The sequence below is a fragment of the Thrips palmi genome, unplaced genomic scaffold (assembly GCF_012932325.1).
Source record: "Thrips palmi isolate BJ-2018 unplaced genomic scaffold, TpBJ-2018v1 HiC_scaffold_18, whole genome shotgun sequence".
NCBI classification, from domain to species: domain Eukaryota; kingdom Metazoa; phylum Arthropoda; class Insecta; order Thysanoptera; family Thripidae; genus Thrips; species Thrips palmi.
The window spans coordinates 1635229-1658786 of NW_023144627.1; the positions used below are offsets into that span (position 1 = coordinate 1635229).

The window sequence follows — 23558 nt, forward strand, 5'->3', positions numbered from 1 at the left end:
GGCGGCGTCTTCGCAGAGCTGCACCGCCACCAGCACCACCGCCGCCAGCGCCACCATGGCGGCCACCGCCAGCCACAGGGAGAGCGCGAAGGGCTCCGCCAGGGCCTTGTAGGGCACCAGCAGCCGCGGGTGCCGGAAGATGAAGGCCGCCCTGCAACGGGGGCACTCCTCTAAACGCATGCTTGGCGCCGTGTAGCTCCATGCTAAGGCATTGGTAAGTGTGTACTTGCTAAGCATGCATTTGTAAGTGTGTACTTAGTAGACAGTTAGGTTTGTAGTGTTGGCCGATGGTATAAAGTGCTACTTTTTAGCAGATGATACCTTTACAAAAACATACCTAAAACTACAACTACAAGACACATAAAGGTGTCAGCTAGCTTTTACTCGAGAGTCCAAAAACCAAGTGCGTAACCTAACAATATAATAGGGGCTGGCTGCCGGGGCGGGCTGATGAGTCTGTCGCTGCACGGTAAAAACGGTTCCTGGTTTTCCCAGGAACTCCCTGGAAATCGCCTATACTTACACCATTGGCTTCCTGGGAAAACCAGGTTCCGTTTTTACCGTGTGCGGCGCAGCCTGCGCGGAATTCGACAATGGCACCCCCTCCTCGCGCGCGACGGCCTGCGCGCAGCATTGACAATCCCTCCCCGCTACAGCGCAGAGGGGGCCAACGGGCACGGCGGCGCGGCCAAGCCCTAGTCTCATGGCGCGGCGGTGCAGGCCACGGCACAAAAGACTCAGTTTTTAAATATTATCTTTGGAATGAGCCCATACTAGGGTGATCGAAATTAAGTATGGGTGACTACTATTTTTGAATCTAATATTGATGTTTACCTTACTGGTCATATGGCTACCAAAAATGGTACCTCTAACTCGAATACTTTGGAAGTTGTGAGGACAAGAAAATATGGCTATTTTTGCTAAGGTTAGGTTAGGGTGGTCCAATCATGGATCACCCCACCAGCGTACGGACACAAAGCAAGGTATGCATTCAGTAGTCCCAGAATATCAAACTAGTCTGTCCAAAGTGCACGATGAAAAATTTTGAAGTGACTGCGGTGATTGCTTGGCCCAGAATCAGGGGTGCAAAAATCACCTTTTTGAACGTCATTTTTCCATCGATTTTCGGGGGCCTGTTTTAGGTGTCTTTCTAAACGCAACCCTGCAGAGTAGAGAGACGCAGTTACAAACTTGTCAGCTTCACATCGAACAGTCAAAGGGTCAGTCTAAGCAAGGAAAGACAGAAATTAAGAATCTGGTCAGCTGGTCTTTAGTTATAGACCCCCAAACAGAAGTGATCCATGTTTGGTACCCCGATCCATGTTCGGCACTTTACCCTACCCCGTAGAAGAAAACCAAACGAGTATCATCTGCTTTCATTAACGTTCGTTGAATGAGATTTTTTCCCCTCCCCTCCGCACAGTCGTCTGGTGGGGGTCGTTCTGGGGCATTCGACAGTGCTGGGTGTCACATATTGTAGGGTAAGGTGCCCAGTGATGGCCACTTTAGACTTTGCCCTGACTTCTCATCCACGCGGGATGAGTTAAACAGTTGAGCTTTTGGGGTTTTGTACCCTCACCTATTAGCAACACAACACCGCAATTATTTCGTCTCGTTACTGTCGTGGGCGGCCGCACGGGCTCAGCGCAACGAATGCTGCGTTGACATGTTTTGTTCATTTTGTAGAGCTGAGATCAAACCAGTATTCGCAGCGTTTCTTTCGCAGATTTGGAATCTTTACTTTAATTCTAACTGATTATTTTCAAAAACGGAAGCATGGAACTATTCCCCTCTCAAAACCTAAAGTAGCCATCACCGAGCAGGGCACAGGCCATCACTAAGCAAAGGGCGGGCATCACCGGGCAAACTGCACTGATATTTTGGTTACTCTTTTCGCAAAGACAGAGTTAAATTTTGCTCCTTTCCAAACTGGAGAACTTCTACTCTATCCTTCTTGCACGCTCCTGAAAATATCTCAAACAGTACGACGATTGAGAGACTTCGTAAAGAGGTGAAAGGCGCATCTGTGCGCTAAAAGTGGCCATCACTGGGCACCTTCCCTATCCTTTGACCAAAAAAATGGAGCAAAGAGGGCGATGTGATGGGATGTAAATGTAGGAAGGAATAACTCCTCACCAACCTGCGAGGCCAAATCTGTACACTGAAGTCCACAACGTTCACGCGATTCAGATCCATGGTCAAGGGCGTGACGGCTATCTCAGCCTCCCCGCGTTGAACGAGACCCATCATGCCGTCAAAGTTGCCGTTGGCGTTCAGTTGAGATCCAGGTTTGTCCGTCACAATCAAGTGGTACCTAGAACCAGAGCAGAACGATAGAGAACGACAGTAGATTTAAGGGAGGGTAGGGATCCATGACCACTTTTTTTTTTGTTTTTGAACATCCAAGGACCTCTTTTACCCGTTGGGACTTGTCTGCACAATACAGCGGGGTCGCAGCGCACTTCGTGAAATGGAAGTTTTAAATTGGGCGTACGAATCTCTAACACGTACGTCAAGTTGAACAAATCCTGCAAAGTGGCGCACATGTCGTAGCCGAAGTTGGTCTGCCCGTACGCCTTCGGGTTGCCGTAGTCCTGGAGCCAGCGCCGCAGGCCTTCTTGGCCGCCGCCGACGTGGCTGTTCATCTAGGACCGGACAGTGTCTACGCTGTTAAAAAAGTTGCTGCAGTTTTACGATTTTGCGAGTTTGATAGCAACACATCTTGTTGTATTAAACACGCGCTAGCGCTCGGTGCTGTTTTCTGATGAATCGATACGACAAGACTTCCGTCAAGTCTTCTGTTTTTTTTTTTAAACCACATTTTTGTTGGTCACATTGTGCACGTGCATGTGCAATCTCGAAACAAATATTGTTGTCAGATTACAATAATCTTGTTAAACGACAACACAACTCTTTTTAATTACGATGACATTATTGTAACCGGACCAGATAGTTGTAATACAACAAAAGAGTTGTCTATTGATGAATTTCCCGTTCAGACACCAAACAACAACAACAACACTCCAGTAGGTGATTGTGTTGTAATATTGCAACACTTTTTACAACTTTTTATAACAGTGCACGTACAAGGAAGGATGGCCAGGCAGCAGTGTACGGCAGTCCAGAAAGCGAAGATCGAGGGGAATTCCCGGGAATTCCATTTGACGCCAGACCACTGACCCTTTGACACGGACATCTCAGAACTAGGAGTTTTGTCTTGAATGGTGGGTACCAACCCTCGGAACACCACCAAAAGGTTGAGAGAAACAAGATTCAATTCAGGATTGACAGCAATTTCAACTTTTTACTCTAGCTCGTTTTGTGAAGTGAACATTTAAAAGTATTTTCTGAAGTCCGTTGATGGTTTTGGCTAGCATAGCCATACACACGTATCGAAAGCAATAGAATGGCACGAGTGGGATCGGATATGTAGAAATAGAAACGGTAGTGAGATTGCTCAAGAATCTCCTCCACTGCAAATCTAAAGGCAATACTTTTGGTACCTTTTTTGGCGATACAATTGAGTATCGCCAATAAACCGCCTTACGGAAAAGTATTGCCTTCAAAACGGCGATACATCGGAGTATTGCCACGATTTGGCATTAAACGTTGAACAAATCAAGGGGACAAGTCCTTAGTTTAATGCCGCGGTTTTGGCGATACTTCTGTGTATCGCCGTTCTGAAGGCAATACTTTTCCGTAATGCCGTCTGTTGGCGATACTCAATTGTATCGCCAAAAAGTGTACTTAAGTATCGCCTTTGCATTTGCAGTGGATCTGGACTATTGTAAAGGCGGTGGCACCGAGTCCTTACGAAGACGGCAGCACGCATGGTGATGCCCTGCAGGTCGCTGCGAACGGGTGCTGTCCGCCAGGCCGTGGGGAAGGGGGCTGCGCGCAGGCCGCTGTGCCGCCGCCACCAGCCCACGGGGCGGCGCTGCAGCGCGGCGCCAGGCGCCACCTGGGGCAGTGACAATGCCAGCCAATCAAGGGACGCCTTTCGCCTCGCCAAATCTCAACGCTGTCAATTACCTCCCAGCAAGGGGACTTGAGTGTTGTTAAGGGGAGACCCCCACAACCAAACGTGGAAAACTCCTCATTTGAAATGCAGAGGTGCGGAATTTTCAGTCTCCACACTCGGAAGTGCAGAGTTTGCAGTCTCCACACTGGAGTTGTCCACGTTTGCACCATGATAAGTTTGGCGACTGCAAACTCTGCACTTGCAAGTGTGGAGACTTAAGGGAGTATGGGGTGATTTGTAACAGATTTCGGAATTCTCTATACAAAATTAAGAACATTCTGCATGTGTCAAACTTGTGCCAGTTGAGCAGTCTGGCCCTTCATCTAGACTGTGCAGCTCCATTGGATCAATCTGGAGTCCGTAATCTTTGATATCAAAGACGTTTTCCAAACTCTTGCATGCTGTTACGAATCGCCCCAGCATGGGGTGATTTGTAACAGCCATGGGGCTTTTCGTAACATCCTACACATTAATTGAAACATCGTCGGGAATGTTATCTCCTCCACCAGTTGTTCTTCGGGTGTCCTGCAGACGTCTGAAAATCTACATTACAAGCTGCCGTTGACCGCCTCAGCATTAACTGATAGGCTACGTCAATCCTAACCTCACTTTTTTTCAATTTTAGAGGAAAGCATAGAATAACTCGCTTCAAAATGCATTTCGAGCTGTGTAAATGTATTGGAATAAAACAGCAGATGATTCGAGGAAAAATTCAAGCATTTAACAGCAAAAACTACTTTAATTCTTGTTTTTATGCGGGTCTGTTACGAATCACCCCAAATGCCTGTTACGCAATAAATCCGTCCGTAACTATCACTGGACAAAGTAAAAGCAACTTATGCCACGTGTTCACATTGTAAAGGGGTCACGCTTCAAGGCCCCAACGGTACTTCAAAGGTGATTCATACCTGGGGAGCCTCAGACAGAAACTTAATAAAACTCAAAATAAAAGATTTGCCTGTTTGCCGAAATTTCGGTGTACCCTATGTTTCAGACGCCCTTCAAAACTATACCTGAGCACCGATCACATCCGGTTCAATTGTTCAAAGACCCTGTACGCGAAGCGAAAGAGGGGCCATACTCAGATTTTTCTCTGCTCCCTCCACTTAAATTAATAAACGCATTTGTTACGAATCGCCCCTGTTACAAATCGCCCCATACTCCCTTACTCCAGACAAGGAAGTGTAGACTTGTCCACGTTTGGTTTCACAGTTCCGGTAAAAGTTGCAAGTAGACTTTTCAAAAACCTCAGTATGACGAAACTTTGCCAAATTTAGGTCAACTATGCTGAGTTCCCAAAACAAAATTCAATCCAAACTACCTCTCTCAGAAAAAAACCACTTTGATGGGTTTTTTAGATCGTAAGGAAAAATAATTCCTGCGTCTTTCATTGGGACGGAAAGTCATGAACTTTTGGCGTTATTCCTATGATGTATACCAGATATTTTAGTGAGGAAAACTTCAAATTTTACTCGTATTCCAAGTTAGAAATTTTCAAATTTATATAAATTTAAAGGTGAAATATTTTGCTTCTGTTCAAACTTTTTTTTTGAGTGTCAGTAGACAAAAGTAGGGATCCTTGTTGAGAAATCCTCACTAAAATTTGTCGACATGTCATCAAAGAACAAATTCCATGCAAGACGACTCACGTATGTTTCAACCAGGAACTTATGAAGTCTTTCTACGACAAAATTTTTGACGACTGAGTAAAGCAGTGGAGTAGAACCAACGACAAAAGATCTTAATGTTATCTCTTCTAAATGATACAGAAATTACCCACACTGGTAATACAAAGGCATAAAAACTATGCCCTTTTGGGCATTAACAGTCTTTTACGTCCTATCAGGGCGTAAATCGTTTAATGCCCTTGGGAAGGGCGTGAATGGTATAGGGCTTAGTGCGAAATTTAAATGCCCTTCCAAAGGCATTAACGATTCACGCATTTCCAGGGGCGTAAAACGTTCGTTTACGCCCTTGAAGGGCATGAATTTAATGCCTCTGATTTACCAGCGCACTTAGCTTAAAGAAAAGGTTGAATCCCCTGAATCTAAAACCTTCTCTGCACATTTTTACTAGCTAAGCACTTTGGGAATAATGTGTTTGGCAATTTTGGCCTTTTTTTCACAAGGATCCCCCTTAACTTTGGGCTCTTGAGAACCAGTTTGGATGAAGCATCGTTTTGTGCTGCTGTTTTAGGAAAATGCGAAACTGTCGCACCTTGTACAAGTCGAGCAGGAGCGCAGTCTGGCCGTCGCGGGCCGCGCTCACGAGTGTGAGGTCGGTGCGCAGGGTGAGGTTGAGCTGCTCCAGCGCCTGCACTGCCGCGCTGTCCGTGCTCCAGACGACCCACGCCGCCGGGACCGTCTGCACGGCGGCCAGGGCGGCCCGGCCCGCCGCGCAGGACAGGTTCGCGAACACAGCCAGGCCCATGGCCTCCGCGGGGCTCGCCGCCCAGACGGCCGGGGTAGGGTGGTCCAAAAAAAATGAAGTTGCTCGGATCGTCCAACGCCGCCCGGATTTGGATTCTACATCGAAAAAAATGAAATACGTGTTTTTTCCTTTTTCGAAAAAATGATTTTTAGGACCTCCGCAGAGCCCCCAAAGTTTTTAACAGTGCTATTAATAGGAAAAAATCGTAACTTGGTCATTTGTTGACCGATTTTCAAAAACGAAACGGGGATTTGTTCGTTTTTTAATGTTTATTACGGAAAAAAATATGCCCAACCCTCTTTTTGGTTTGCCTAACTTTCAGGGGCAAAAAATGACTAAATTTCGGCCCAAATTGGCAAGAGTTTCAGTTTGTAGGCCGCTACAGCCACTCCAAGTCCACCCTGTCAGCATGGTGGGGTGCCCCCACCACTAGGCAAGCCCCATGAACAGAATTGGGATGCCGGGTGCAATTTGCCTATCTCCCAGGGGCATCAAATATTGGATTTTTTCGAAAATGTATCAATAGTGATGTCTCTTGGGGCTTCTGGACACTCAGATGGGCACCCTTTCACACGGTTCGGTACCCGCACTACGTGATAAGAACAAACAATAGGAATGGACTGTTGAGCACCTCATGCCTACCTCTCAGGACCAGAAAAACGTGAAAATTTAGAAAATTCCTTCATTTTGATGGCTTTTCTTGTGGCCTTGCGTGGTTTGCGGTCCCTCGCGTCAGCAACGTCCATAACGTTCATATCACGTAGTGTGGGTACCAAACCGTGTGAAAGGGTGCCCATCTGAGTGCCCAGATGCCCCAAGAGACATCACTATTGATAGATTTTCGAAAAAATCCAATATTTGATGCCCCTGGGAGGTAGGCAAATTGCACTCGGCATCCTTATTCTGTTCATGGGGCTTGCCTTGTGGTGGGGGCACCCCACCATGCTGACAGGGTGGACTTGGAGAGGCTGTAGCGGCCTGCAAACTGAAACTCTTGCCAATTTGGGCCGAAATTTAGTCATTTTTTGCCCCTGAAAGTTAGGCAAACCAAAAAGAGGGTTGGGCATATTTTTTTCCGTAATAAGCATTAAAAAACGAACAAATTCCCGTTTTGTTTTTGAAAATCGGTCAAAAAATGACCAAGTTACGATTTTTTTCCTATTAATAGCACTGTTAAAAACTTTGGGGGCTCTGCGGAGGTCCTAAAAATCATTTTTTCGAAAAAGGAAAAAACACGTATTTCATATTTTTCGATGTAGAATCCAAATCCGAGCGGCGTTGGACGATCCGAGCAACTTCATTTTTTTTTGGACCACCCTAGGCCGGGGCCGCCTGGCTGTACACGGAGCGGGGGGCGGCCCGCAGCGCCCGCGCCAGCCCCAGCGACTCTGTGTGGATAAGGGCAGGATGCAACGTTGTGGAGGGGGATCGATTCTGTCAGGGAGTGGGGCACACCTCACTAGAGTGGGCGGAATTTCCTTTTTTGACGATTTTCGATGAGTTCGTGCGGTGTAAATGTTCGTTTTGGTGACAAAAGTGAGTAGCCGAAGACATAGGTCCGTAACCCTGACCCAAGCCTTGCCCCAAGGGCCTAAGTGCAGCTAAATGCAGCATGTTACATAATCGGAATTTTGAAAAAAAAAAAATTAACACCGCCATTAGAGTAAATGGTCCAAAGTACGACCTGAAACAAAAATCTCGTCGGTATCGACGCACGTTACCTCCTTCATGCTAAAGCCGGCTTGCACAAGACAAAAAAACATTTCGAGATTGGTTTTGGGTCCTGTTACCTGTTGGGCCTCATATCAGGCCACTGAGCGCGGTAAAGTATCTCCATTTATTTTATCACTTGGGGTGAAAATAAACATTTCTACTATTTTTCAGTTATGGCGGCTGGCAGGGTTAGGCTGAGGGTTAAAAAATGCTCCAAATCACTGCAGAAGGCGACAAAACGTCGATTTGGCTACGGGCTTAGGAACATGATGGAAGTCTGAAATGTTCTGAGTAGAGACTCAGAAGAGCTTATGTTCTAAAAGTTACTTGGAGATTTGGGTTTGCGCCATGTGGACCAGGTTGCCACACTTGGTGCCACGTCATGTAGACTGTCAACTGTTGTCCTTTGTCTCCTGCTTGTGTGTGTCGACTGGTGTATTCTACGGAGTAAAGTCGTATCAGTATACCAAGTGGTCCTTCGTAATTGTTTTACCTTGAACCAAACCATGATTAGAACATGAAACCTAACCTAAACCCCACAACTGAATGTCCAATTGCCGTGAACGAGTACTTGCCACTTGGCGAACAGGCGACGTGAATCAAGCGGCCCACCTCCTTCGCAGCCAGCCAGTCCGCGACCAGACTGTGCCAGTTAGAAGACTGCGTCAACGCGGATCTTTCGACTTCTGGAGAGAAGAGAGCACCAAACTCGAAGAGGCACACGACATGAAGTTTCTGCTTTTCGCAGGGGACTCCCTGGAAATAACCTGTCCTTGGTAGGCAACCTGAGAAAACCAGCATCCATTTTTGCCGCGCACCATAACACGTCGACCCTTCCGAATAGAAGTATTGTAATTATCTGAGCCGCTTGAGTGAGGTATATCCTGATTGATCCATGAAGCAGAAGAAGGGGATAACTTAATTTTCATCATTTTTCAGGAGAAACAAAAAACGGTTTGCAGGGAAAACTTAATTCAATCAGATGACTGACTGCTACAATTGCATTTTTGAGAAAGCCTAAGAATTAAATGAAAATTTCAAAAGTGTAGCATTACTTTGTAGACGGTTTCTGTGATTTAAATCTTTACGTTGGAATGGACTACGGAACCATGTTCACTTAGCTCTCCGAAGCAAGGCGGAATTCGGAGACAGTTCAAGTGGAGCTGAGGTCTGCGTAGAGTCTGAATTTCTGTGGTACAGTTTTGGAGTTACCTCTTTTTCCCAACTACACTGTGGCGAAAAGGTACGAAAAAATCTGTTAATTTTTTTGCCAGGATTCTCCGTAGCTCTCTTATCAATATTCTCCGTAGGCTCTTACAGTATTTCTCCGTAGGACCGCACAGTCTTCTCCGTAGGACCTGGAAGACTGTATAGTCCTTCGGAGATCACTGTAAGGTCCTACGGAGAATACACTACAAACCTAACTGTCTACACTTACAAATGCATGCCTGCAAGTACACACTTGCAAACGCATGCTTGGCCAAGTACACACTTACAAATGCATGCTTGCAAGTACTGGGCTTGTAATAGTCACACTTTAAGTGTTGTACAGTGAACATTCTCCATATTATGGTGGTACAGCTGACTTCAGGCACGTCGGAACGTCAAAAAAGTTGGGGGGGGGGGAGTCAATGTATTGCTGGTTGCCTACCTCCCAGGGCATTGACCCGGGGCAGCTCGAAAACTGGAGGGTCAGCTGACCCTCTGACCCGGCGCTTCCTACGCCACTGGCTGACTTCATAACCTTATAGATACTTATAGATGCTTATAGATATCTTGACGAATTTCGTTAATATCATGGAGAAAATCTCCGCCGTTGGTGCAGCCTTTCACCGTAAAACATTTACAGTGCATTTGTAAAAGTGCTTCCTCAGGAATGCACCTGACTAAACTTGCCTTTCGGTCTGGTAGAGTCGTTTTCTGGCTTCAAGGCGGGACACAGTCCTGCGGACAGCACGAGCGCCGTGAGCAGTTGCAAGGAGCGTGCAACCGGCATGGCAACTGATTGGCGTGCGTAACAGCGCGTGGTCTGCCCTGCGGCCGAGGCGTGCCGGCAATTTGACCACGGCTAAGGCCAATTGCAAGATCAATGAGAATAGCGTATGGGCACGCGGCACAAGAGGGGGAAAAGGGGCGGGGGGCAATTCGGGTCGCAAACAAGCAGTCGATGCAGTTTACAAGCCACACAAAGGGGCGTACTCACGAGGAAAAGTTGCCAACCCTCAAGGCAAGGGGACCACCACCCCGTCGTCCTGTGTACAGTACAACTTGAATCGCAGCAATCCATGCTGCAATCACGTAACCAATCTTCTCATGAAATTTTTGCCCTCCTGAGCGTGTTTGAACCAATTATCCAAAATTTGATAAGGTGAGATTCCCTGCATTTAGCGGGCATTCCTTCGGAGAACCATTGGTTGCCGTCGCATTAATATGCGCACTGTACAGTACAGACGCACACTTTAGTTTGCAAAGTATACGCCTTCTGATTGGCTCCGTCCGACCTAACCAATCCCCGGAGCCGTGGCAAGCCGATCCCTGTAGCGCTGCCAAATAAAGAGTGTGGTCCACTTCAGGATTTTTTAAATTAATTTTCAGCAACAACTAAACGGCCGCGTCTCACGCGTGGGACGCCTTTTTTTCCTGAGAATGAGAGATTGTCAACGCCGCTTTTCGACGATACGAGAAATAGCAGATTTGCGTTTTCCAGTTCGACCCGTTTGGATCGTTGGCTCGTTTTGAGCCGAACGATCTTTGATGCATATCTTTCGACTCCTGATAAGAAACAGAACCTTTAATGACAAAATTGTTAAACAAGTTCTTTGACTACACACTAAATGTTTATGTACAGTTTTGTACATGGCGATGCATAATTTTAAACTTGTGTACCGTCGTGCATAAAATTGTGCGTGAATTTGCATATTTATGCATCTTTACGAATGATATTATGCAAATTTCACGTATGCACAAAATCGTGCTAGTTGCACATACAAAATTCTACCTATACATCTTGAGTGTCTCTCTGTACTCTGTAGGCCCGACGTCCATGTCCACATCTTGGTCCACGGAGTCGACATTTCTCTTCGGGTCAGGAGATAGCAGAATGAGGTCTTCCTGGCTCTGCTTACTTCTTGAGGTGGACGCGCCATCCCAGGACTCCCTGACATGTGGAGTTGCTGCTGACGCTTCCGCTTCCTTCTTCTTCTCTCTCTTTCTTTCTATAGAATGGCCAAAGCCACAGCTTTTATCATGTCAACTTTGGTGATCTTCGGGCTTTCATTCTGCCTGTCTGCCTGACACCCTCTTGCTTGACTGTGCCACTCGCCTCGACTTCCACCTTGGCCTTCTCCTCTCTGTCCATTCCCTCGGTAGCTTCCTTGTCCCTGGCCACCTCTCCCTGTGCCTTCGTCTCTCCGATGAAGGGGGTTTTGTCACACACTCTTGCGTAATGGTTCAGTTCACACATCTGAGGCACTTCTGGCCCCATGCCGGATAGTTTCGCCACTCATGCCTCGTGTCACACTTCTTGCACTGGTAGACAAAAACTTGGTCATGCCTAGAAGTGGATGCCTGCCTGGAGCATGGGGCTTTTGGCTCACTTCTATCAGCCTTGAAGCGCTTCGCAGAGCTAGTCCTGATACTGTCAACTTCCTTGGGACTGTCTCTCTTCACCTGCTCAGCCGCTTTGCAGGTGGCAATAGCATCTTTGAGAGTGAGGCCTGCTTTTGGCCGCAAGGTCTCGCTTGTCCCCTTGTCATGGATACCCCAGACAATCCTATCGCAGATCATTGACTCCTCTACACTGAAAAACCAAATGCGGAGAATTCCGCATTTGAAATGCGGTTTAGGTAAGTGACCGCATGAAGTGATGCGGTCACCTGAATAGCCAGGATTTTGATGCAATTTCACCGCAGGAGTCATGCGGTGTAAAATTTAACCGCATTTCCTGATGCGGTTTCCATTTTGACCGCATGAACAGATGCGGAGTCCTACATTTCATAACAGCCAAACAGCTAGCGGCTGCTACCAACTTTCCGTCTCTTACTGGACAACCAGAAAAGGATGGCATGTACTGTGCCTTCTCATTTACTTCTGATGCTTATCATTGACTAACTAACACATACCTTTGATGTAAATGTTTGTAACGCTGCGATGAGTAAATATCCTGTGTTTGAAACAGCAAGCCACGGAATAATAATTTTGGCTGTATAAAATGTTGATTGACACTGGATATTGTTCCAAATGCAGTATCAAACTATTGTTATTCATCACTTTAAATTATTTTTAGCCTCAAACTTCTTGGTGATACTAGTTTCCATGAGCCAGGCTATGCTGCATGCTGGTAAGGTTAAACCCGCCGGCTGCTTGACTGAAGAATTGTCTGTGCTGCTGTATTTGAACAAGCCAACGCACACGACGCACTACAGCATTTCTTTGATTGAGGTTATTTCATAATTTCAGGGTCTGAATCATTCCAAACCATTGCAAGAACGTTTTCTAAAGGAATAATCTTTCAAATCTCTGACACTATCACACAAATCAACAACAAAATAAATAAGCTAAACAAAAACAAAGGAGTGCCAACATAAGAAAATAACATCTTATGAGTCAGAAAGTTAACTATAAAGTTGTTCTTTTGTGTGAGTCGTTCATCAAATTTTAAGCTTTAAGAAACAAACCATTCCCTTAAAAATCCCTAAAATACATCCAAAGTTGGTTTTACTTTAACGCTAGCACGTTCCCAAGATCTTAGGTTGGCACTACCATCTTCTTGTTGTTAGGCTTGTTTTGTTTGGTTCTCTATGAGAGTGTGTGTCTTGAACTTTCTTTGTGTGAAAAAACGATTTTTCAATAGTTGTGGATGTTTTAAAGCATAAAACTATGAATATTACTAAAATACAGTTGTACTGTAGTGCTTCGCATGTGTTGACATGCTTCTATATTGCAGTATTGAAAATATTTGTGCCAAAGCAACCCGGTCACTTAACCTCAACCTTGCCCTGGGCTGGACAACATTGGAAACCTCAGTGCTGTTCTCACCGAAGACTGCCGAGGACTTGAAAGATAAAAAGAATTTTGAATTGTGTTTTCAAATTGTGTGACAATTCATCTCTAAAAAAATGCAGTTTTAATCATTGGTTTTTATTTTAAAAAAACTACTTAATGAGGCTGATATCGCTGTTAACTTTACGCTCATCTCAGCGTTACAAACATCTACATGACAGGTATGTACTGGTTTCCCAAATAATATTGTTTAAGAAGTAAATGAGATGGCCAAGTAAACGTAACCACTTTGAGGATGGACTGGGAAGGGAAGTTGCCACTGCTGTAAATATCGTGGGATCTTCAAATCCACCTCAACTAATGCGGTCAAAACTGAGACCGCATCAGTTTGGCACACACCGCAGGAGTAAATGAAGTCAATCTTCTCCGCATCAGTTAGTGCGGTCAAATTGATAGAAAATTACACCGCATCAGATTGTGCGGAATCCTCCGCATTTGTTTTCTCAGTGTAGCGTGAGGTATGCACAGGATTTGGCAAGGCTCGTTATATCTAACAGGAAAGCAGAGAATGGCTCTCCTTCCTTTTGATTTCTCCTGTTGAATAGCTCCCTGCACGATGTAGTATTATTTTCAAGAGTGTACTCAACAACCTTACTAATGACAGATTGACAGTCTTTCCTTTTGTCAACCTGTGCTGTGACTCAGTTTCAGTGCGAGTTTCAGTCAATAGACTCTCCTTGAACGAGTTGTATAACTCTAACACATCACCTGCGTGGGACATGAGGATCGCCCATCTTACTTTAGGGGTGAGCTCACATAAAGCATATTCATGATACGGAGCAATTCGACAATGCCTTCATTATCTTCGCAGTAATGAAGCAAATATTTCATAGGCTTTTTAGAGTGCCCGCACATTGCAGTCTGTGCACTTCATGAAGTAAGAACTTCCCGAAGAATTATCACTTCGTACCGGAAATCCTTCGTAATACGAAGAATTTCTGCATAATACGGAGCAATTTACAATGCCTTCATTTCGTAGGGTTTTTAATGCCCGCATATTGCAGTCTGTGCACTTCATACATGTATCCATTTTGGCGAGCATTCACTCGGAAATGTATCCGTCGTCAATTGTATGAGTCACAACTTATCCCGGCTTCCCCTGTTTCCATGGCGTACGGACACTGAAAACACTCGCGGACGACAAGCTCACCCACTGACACTGGCACACAGTAAAAACTCTACGAAGAATCGCAGCGTTATACGAAGAAAATGAAGGTATTGTAAAGTCCACGAGGAAGTGCTTCGTATCATGAAGCATGTCGTTATAATACCAAGCAATTCTACAACGCCTTCATTTTCATCGTAGTTGTGAAGCAAATGCTTGGTAGGCTTTTTAAAGTGCACTGGCCGAGTGGAGCTTAGCGACGGACTGCCGGCCGGTCGAAGTTCGTCGTAACCACACGGGCGGTAGTGTCGCGTTGCGTCGAGAGACCAGACGTCAGCTGCATTTACACTTAGTTTTAAAGTTCCGTTCTGTATATCTGGTGGGATTCATATCTGCGCTGTAAAAAATTCCGTCCAGTGTACACTGTGAAAATTTGTTGTCACTTTATTACAAAGTAGTAGATGATATTTTTATCACGACAGTCTCATCACAAATTGACGACATTTTCATCAAAGCTAAATCTCTCATTCTCATACTTATTGCGGGCGTGACAACAATGCCATCAATCGTTGTGATGACATTGTTGTAAGGATACTTCGTCTTGTGTCGTCATCAAGTGACGACTCAAATTTTTAGTTTATAGAGTGAAGAAATTGTACGGCTTTGGTATAGGGTATTCCAACGCCCTCCCAGAAGGAAGTGAGAAGAACGACAACAGCAGTCAAAAATGGCAGTTATCATGCGAAATCTACGCGGCGGACGAACTTCGCCGCGTAAATTTCTCATCAATACTCCCATCTATCCCTTCCGTTCTGGAAGAGCATTGGAATACCCTATCCTTGTGTTTCTCCTCGACAGGGAGGTGGGTCGCAAGCGAGCTGCATGCTGTAGCCTACTCCTCACCATGGCAGCAGTGTTTCTTGGAGGGTACGAGCTGGAACACAAGCACCTGGAGTGTCCGGCCAACTGGGAAAGCGACTACTTGAGCGAGGAGGGGTGCGACGACACTGCGGACAAGCTGTGCCTCAGCCCCTCGGCCTGGACGGACGTTCTGGAGCGCTTCAAGCTGGCGTGGAGCTTCTGGGAGCTCTCGAAGAAGGACAAAGCGCGGGAGTACCTCGTGGAGTGCTACATGCGGCTCCTACCGGACCCCGTTTTCCACAAGGACTGCGGCCTCGTCGGTGACTACAGGTGTGTGCATGTTAGTGTTGACGCTGGGAACATCCGATGGGCCCAAAGGGTCGTCAACTCACATCGCGCAAGTACGATGTAATGCAGCAATAATGGCAATATACATGCCACCGGCTTTTGGCTTATTTTCCATGCTAACTTTTTTAATATATTTGTGCCGCCTTTCAATTTTTTGTTAATGTTATGGATTTTTAACGTAAATACAAAAGTATAATATGCAACCTGTGTTGTGAACGAAGTAGCATGCGAGTAGACGACCCCTCGGATAGGCCCTTAAACGGCGTATAAATGAAGGAACTTTGCAATTTTTTTGCCGAAGGTAATTCCAGACCTGTTATTACGAAGGTTCTTTGTCTATTAAAGATGGTTCCCTGTAAATTTACGGAGGATCTTTGTAGATTTATGAAGGTGCTTCGTACTCTGCAAACTCCACAGTGTACACAGTACACTCTCTTTCGCGTGTACTCACGAGTACACTCTCTTCAGCGTGTACACAGTACACTATCGTCAGCGTGTGCTCAGGAGCACACTCCCACGAGCGTGTACTCAACTGCATACACTGTTCGAAAATTTCTCGTGAATTTACAAAGATTTCACTGGAAATTTTTAGAAACGAGAGCTTTGTAAAACCTAGTTGATGAAGTATGCCGTGAAATTCAAAAATTTATCGTAAACATCAATTTACAAGATACTTTGTAAATCTAAAAAACATTCCGGTACATTTGTGATAGCTGTAAGTAACATGCACCCTAGCATGCAGCAAATAGTGCTAAGAAAAATGTTCGTCGGAGACTCTAAACCAGGACTTTCTTACCCGCCGGCAGCAGCTACCACAGCTCTGCAACGGCAGTTGAAGCTCAATGACCAGCTGGCTTTGGCAATCTCTACAACGTATTTTGTCAATTTCACAACTGTTTCATTTGTCAACAAAATGTTTGCTAAAAATATCACAAATATCGTTTTGTGGCTAATACAAGATTAATAATGTCAAAGTACGAAATATTCTCCAAATTTCAAGACACCTTTTTTAAAGAATATTTTACGAAATGTTTCGTGCTAAAATATTTCGTAAATTAACAAAAATTTCTATCAGTGTATATTTCTAGGATCTGAGCACACTCTTGTTGGAGTGTACTCATCTAAGCACACTCTCGTTAGTGTGAACTCATCTAAGCACACACTCGTTGAAATGTACTCCGTAATTCCACTCTCAATTGGAGTGTACTTGTGAGTACACGCTGAACAGAGTGTACTAAGCACACTGTTGAGTTTGCAGAGTAAATCTTCATTGTGTTTGTAAAATCGACAGAGGTCCTTCAAAAAATTTTCAAAGGATTTTGTAAATATACGAAAGGCTTCGTAAATTAACGAAGGAACCGTCGGCGATTATTTTGCCGAAGGATCCGTCGTTTATTCCAAACATTAATTTTTACAGTGAAAGAATGTGACACTTCGTCACATTCATGACGAAGGCGTTTGCAACTACGCGGATTCGAATTAATTTTACAGGCCTGCCCTGCGACTCGTGCTGGACTCAACGTGGGCCATGATGCGCGTTGAGTGCGTTGTAGATCAGCACGACGCAGTCAACTTGAACAAGTTCGTCGCGAGCGTGCAGCCCCTCAGCAAGTTGGATGAAAAGCAGCGAGCAGCCGTGTACGCCATCCGAGGGTGTCTTGCCCCTGATCAAGGTAAGCTTACACTGTAAATGTCTTACGGTGAAGGGCTGCACCAACATAATATGGTGGAGATTTTCTCCATAATACCAACGAAATTCGTCAAAATCTCTATAAGGTATAGTGAATTCTCAATGGTATGTTACGAAGTCAGCTGCACCACCATAATATGGAACATTTTCACCATAATATGGAGAATCTTCACTGTAGAACATTTAGAGTGTACACGAATACCGGTTTCTGGTTTTCTCAGGAAGCCCATGGTAAAGGCATAGGCGGTTTCCACGGAGTTCCTGGGAAAACCTGGTACAGTTTTTACCGTATGCTGCTCCGGTAGAGGAATTGCAAATTCCGTCACTTGCATCTCTTCTAAGGATAACCCAAAACATTTTTCAAGACTTTCCGTCCTAATGAAAGATGCAGGAAGATTTTTCCCCAACGCTCTAAAAACACTAAAAAGCCGCTTTTCTCAGAGACCGTTCAACATTTTGGATTAAATTTTGTTTAGGGAACTCACCATAATGGACCTAATAATTTAGCAAAGTTTCAACTTTCTGGGATTATTTTAAAGCCTACTTGGAAGTTTCACCAGGGTGTCCCCTTACCAAGGGACATCACTCCAAAAACAGTGATTTCGTAAAAACGTCTTAACTACCAAACCAAAAGACGTAAATTGTTCATATTTTAACAGATAAAAGTATAAAACAACACAAAGTCAATCCACCAGGGCAGTGCAAGGCTTTCGTTGAAAACACATTTTTGAGTGTTAGTTTAGACCATTTCGCACTGCAGCGCTGCAGCGTCCATGGACGCCAAACCAAACGGTTTGACCTAGAACAACGAAATTTGGTGAAAACCTTCCTGAGATGTATGGCTATGGTGGGTACCTCAATCTTATTTTAAAAATAATTTTCAGTCACATTTGTTAAATACCAAAAATTTATGGTTCAATTTTATTTTTTTTGTCAAAATTGTTCAATTTTGAACGTTAAAAAATAATGAAACTTGACCAATGCAAACTTTTTTGCTACCCACCATAGCGGCATGTCGTAGGAGCTTCCATGCTAAATCTCACCGCTGTAGCTCAAAAACTACGCCATAGAGGGCTGCAACCGTTTGCAATTTCATGTTCCGAGTAAAACGCGATCAAAGTTGGGGAAACTGGGCTTTTCCCCTGTGCATGGTTGCGGCCCACAACCTCCTAAATCTGCATTTTTTTTAAGTTTTGTAATTCGGTTTTCGCCATTTGACGCAGAGAAGAATAATCCATAATATAATCTATTAAAAAGAAGGTTGCAATTTTTGACCATTTTGGAGTGATGTGCCCCCTCAAGTGAATTAAATCACAGACTATATTGATTTGTAGCTGTATCAAATGATCAAACTCAGTGACGCCTGCGCTTTAGATTATATTATTTTGGGGGAACGACCATAAGATCTTTTGAATAGGACCCGTCGAAATGCAGATCGAGGGATGAGATAATGACTCAAGCGATTCCTTCAAAACGGGTTATTGCAGTAGTTGTTCGAACTTTCCATGTCGTAAGTCTGTAAAGAAAATAAAAGCATAACGCGGATGCCTTGTTCTCAGATCGTCAGCGGTGGCTGCGAAAATCCATCAAGTTGAGTCCGGGCGAAGGGCAATGGGGCTATTACCTGGGTTGGATGCTCCAGGAAGACCGACACGGGAAAAAGACGCCATCCAAGGAAGAGGTAAGGATTTTTCGCTGCGGCAGGTGCGCGCATGATTGCACCGGACACTCGCCAAGCTCACCAGTGTACGCTCACCTAAAACCATTCGAACTATTTTGGACCTTTCTAAGAAAAGAACTGATTATAACCAAGTGTTTTGAGCACAGAAGCGTACTACGAAAATACTTCGAACACTCTCACACTCTCATTCCAGGAACGTGACATCACGTTGAAACGAACGTGACAAAATGCCACGTTCATTTGAACATTGTGTCACGTTCGTTTGAATGCGAACAAGCTGATTTTTGGCCAATTCACACCCATACGAATGTGACACAATGCCGAAACGAGCGTGACATGTTGTCACGTTCGTTTTTACGTGATGTCACGTTCTTGAAATGAGAGTGCAATTTCCTACTGTGAAATGATGTGCAGTCATAATGCTAGGTAGCTAATTCTCAGCTACTTTACCTATCATAATTCAGAGAAAAATGTTCGCTTTATGAAGAATCGAAGAACCGCACCCATGGTCGTAAGTTACTGAGAGCCCTTCTTCGTAGGGTATTGAGCTTTTTATTCGTATTACGGCAGTGGCGAATCCAGAGTCGGCCCAAGGGGGGGGGGCAAAGTAGCACTTTTTGCCTACTTACAGGGGCAAATCGGTGCTTTTTGCCTACCTTTCAGGCGGCTATCTAGGGGTCAAGGGGGGGGGGGGGGCAATTGTCCTTTTGTCCCCCCCCCCTGGATCCGCGCTTGTGTTACGGTGCAAAAGCCCAGTAAGATCTTGGGACTTTCATTTACGAATTATTTCTTCGTACAACAATCCAAATAGCTGCATGTACTACCACACTGTTATTCAAACTGCGATAACCACTGTCTATATTTTGCAATAAAAAACTTATCACATTTTTCTGCTATGATGACAACTAAATATCTGCAATAAAAAATTTATAGCTAAATTTTGCAATAAAGTATCACACTTTTGCGATAATGACTACAAAGAAAACGCCCTAAAAAGTTATCGTAGAAAAAGTGTGATAAAAGTTACCACAAAACGCTCTATTATCGCAAAACTTATGGGGTGGTTATTGCAAAAAAAAGTGCAATAACAAAATTATCGCACTCCAGGATGCGATAAATCGTGGGAATCGCAGACTCGGTTTTATCGCAAAAATTTGTAGTGAAAGTGTCGCAAAATGAATGCCAGTGCAGGCGTTCACTAAGAATCCAAACGCTATGAGTATGGCGTCAATAGACACTTCTAGCAGGGCCTGAAGACCGGAACCAGTATAAGAAATCAGGCCTTTTCGGGGGTTTTGGCAGGTTTAAATCAAATTGTTGCACAAATTTAAATGTTTGGATTGAGAATAAACATTCGTAATGAAGAAATAAGCGTAATTTGGCAGCTGTTTCCGTCCTATGTTCTTGTTCTTCACTCCAGGCTCTGCTAGAAGTGTTTTTTGGTGCAATGCAAAAGGATTGCACGTGAAGTGCAATGCCTCTCAATTCCCATGCATTAGCATAGGGCATTTTCGGGGAACATTGCACCTAAGGTGCAATATGGCTGTGACATTGCACGTAAGGTGCGATATCTCAGCGCATTGCACCATACGTGCTATACTCATAGCGTTTGGAATCTCAGTGTATTAAGGTGTGATCTCATCCGAGCACACTCACATGGCTGTATTAACTTGTGAGTTCGTGCCCAATAGTGTGTACTGAGTGCACTACTGTCTAGTTTTAAAAGCTCCCGGACTAGCAGGCCTGCTGATGGCGCGCAACCACCGGTGCTACCAGGGGGCGGCAACGGCCTAGGAAGCGCGTGAAGCCATGCGCGAGTGAGGTGCAGGGGTTACTTATTTTGCTTCGATTGTAAGATCTGGCCCGTTGATTGCAAAACGCTTTGCACAGATGAAAAGAGCACAAAATTTGGGGTGCATTAGGCCTAGTAGACTGCCCGATACTTCCAATTCAACCGAACACAAGGGCGGAATCATTTACATCAACATGGCGCACTCGAGTTTTTCCTCAACGTTATGATTTCTCGTGTTTTTCAGTGTTTTCACTGCACCTTAATATTAGGTAAGGGGGGAGTTTCGAGAAGAGCAATTAGCCATATGCGCCCTAAATTTCAAGCCCTTTCCATCGGTGCAAAGCGTTTTGAAAAACACAGTCTAGTTTTCATAATCTCGAGGAAGTACGCAACCTCTGCACTGACGGCGCGAGCATCGCTTCACGTTCTCCCAAGGCTGTTGCCACCCCCTGGGACTAGGTACGATATCAACAATCTCTCGAAATCGGTGCAGTAACAGTTTGCTGATAATGCGTCTTTTCATTAACACATCAAAATTTTTAAATAGTGCTGTTCTGGGTGAACACTTGCGCGATAGTAGCGATAGTAGACCACTTTTCACTTGGGTACTCCAATGAATCTTGAAACGGGAGAAGAACAAAATTAAGCCCTAAAAACAGCTTGTGCGCATGCGCAGACGTTCCCCCACCACCGGGTGCGCATGCGCAGATGCTGTTTATAGGGCTTACTTTTGTTCTTCTCCCGTTTCAAGATTCATTGGAGTACCCTCTTGCAGTAACCCCGTTGCTTGTGACGTTGGTTTTGCTTCTTTGATGCTTAAAAACTCAAATAAAGTAGTTTTTTTTTTCTTTTTCATTTTTGCTGTCCAGCTCAGGCTGCTCCGAAATGCGTACAAGCTGCGGAAAGATCCAGACTCCATTCTGCGTCTGGCCAGGAGTTTAATCGAGTGTGGCCCAAGTCGGTTAGCGGAAGCTGAAGCTCTCGTCGAGGAGGCCCTGACACTGTACCCGGACCATCCTCGGGCTCTCACGAACGTATGTATCTCTGCGGGTTGTGGTGGTGGACATTAAACGAAAGAACCACATGCACTGTGGCAAAAAGCTATGGAACCCGCGTGGGAGAATCTGCAGTCTGAATTGCACCCAGGAACTGAAGTCACATCACGCATAATATTATGCAAATTCCCCGCATGCACAAAATCGTGCAAGTGGCACGTACAAAATTCTACATCAACAGTTAGTGTGTAAGGCGTGCTTACTATTACGCCCTTCGTGAAGCGTACAGCCAGTACGCCCTTCTTTAAGCGTACAAGAGTTCATGCGCTCCTTTCTTCCTATCTAAATGCATGGGGGAATTGCCTTGAAGCGCAGTTGTACGCTTCTAGAAGGGCGTACAGTCTTATTGAAGCGTAGTTGTACGCTTGAATGAAGCTTACAACTACGCTTAAGTTTTACCAGTGTCATTATTCTATTAAAATATCGGGTCAACTTTTGACTCGAATCAATTGTTATTACAAGTAATTTCTTTTAGATATTTTTTTAAAGCATGCACACTTGTTGAAGGTTGAAATCATAGTAATGAGCCAAGAACATTTTGAAAATATGCGACATTTTCGTAAATAAACGACGTTTTTGGCCCGTCCCGTTCATTTTTTGTAAAAAAATGACGGAGGGACGGGCATATAGTATGATCCCTGCTGTGCGTCCGTCCGTCCGTCCGTCCGTCCGTTCGTCCGAGGACTTTCCGTGGTCCGATCTTGACCAAATTTGGTATGCAGCCTTCTTGGGTGACCCTAAGAACCGCCCGGTGGCAGCAAATCCGATCCGAGCCCCGGGGGCGCTGCTGCAGGTGCATCATGGTCTACATGGGGTCGAGGAGGATCTCGGCAACGGATGCAGCTAGGAGGGCATGTAGGGGTATTTTTGGAATCGGGGCGACGAGAAAAAAACAATGGTGCCAGTTTCGAGCGAATCGGTGAAGTTCGGACCCGGGTTCAAATGCCAGCGGGGTATTTTTTGAACATTCTTTTTATTCGAGTTTTTGCATTGTTTCTGATGTTTTTAAGGGTGCTGATGACGAAAATGACATTAATTTTAACCCCAGATTCAGGTTTTAATTCCGTCGGGGTCAAACATAGGTGAAATTCGTACGTTTCTTAATGTACGGGACGGGCCAAAGTTGCCGATGTATATCGCTACTTTTCCTGTTATTGTGTAATGACAAGCAAATCGTAAAAGAAAAAAAACCAAACTTCTTTCGTTATTTTACGAGAAGTTTTATTATAGTTGAGTTTTACAGTGTACAACTGACCGTTTTGCAGGGCGCCAACCTGCTGGCCAGGCTGAGGGAGAACAGCCCCGCAGTGCTCCGCCGGATGCACCATCTCTACAAGCGCGCGCAAACCATCGTCGGAGATCGGGCCTTCATTCACCTCAAGCTGGCCGCGCTTTGCTTCATGTCCGGCATGAAGGAGGAGGGCGACGAGCACTTGAACTTTGCCTTCGACCTGAATCCAAGCGTTTGCAAGATATTTGTTGAGAACACCGGCATGCCGATCCGTCTTGACTAACGTGTTGGCTTTTCGTTTCTTTTGCGGTGTCTGAAGCTCATGTACGTCAAATTAATTATTTTCGTTTGTTTCTGACTCATGGTTCTTATCGAGTGGATTTGATCCTGGTTTTGTTGCTTGTCGCATTGCCTTATAATTGATTTTTATTATTGGTTTATTATACGTCTCCCACGACAGTGTGTTAGGTGTCAGGTGGAGCTTCTGTTGTGATCGGACTGTACTGGTTGTCATATTAATGTCGTATGGGCTACAAATATTAATTAAATACATTAATTCACACCGATTAA

General features: G+C 44.9%; 1 protein-coding gene across 22 annotated transcripts; it reads left to right on the top strand.

The window, feature by feature from the left end:
- Positions 1–162: 162 nt before the first annotated feature.
- On the top strand, positions 163–23558 carry LOC117645465. 22 transcript variants are annotated; one of them, XM_034385690.1, is made up of 6 exons: positions 163–214; positions 15189–15521; positions 17031–17212; positions 18789–18910; positions 21572–21736; positions 23023–23558. In XM_034385690.1, the coding sequence occupies exons 1-6, from the start codon at positions 201–203 to the stop codon at positions 23269–23271; spliced, it is 1065 nt and encodes a 354-aa protein (XP_034241581.1). In that variant the 5' UTR covers positions 163–200; the 3' UTR covers positions 23272–23558. The 22 variants fall into 22 exon arrangements, with proteins under 22 accessions (XP_034241581.1, XP_034241582.1, XP_034241572.1 ...); XM_034385691.1 differs by lacking the exon at positions 163–214 and adding an exon at positions 4091–4113; XM_034385681.1 differs by lacking the exon at positions 163–214 and adding an exon at positions 8876–8940.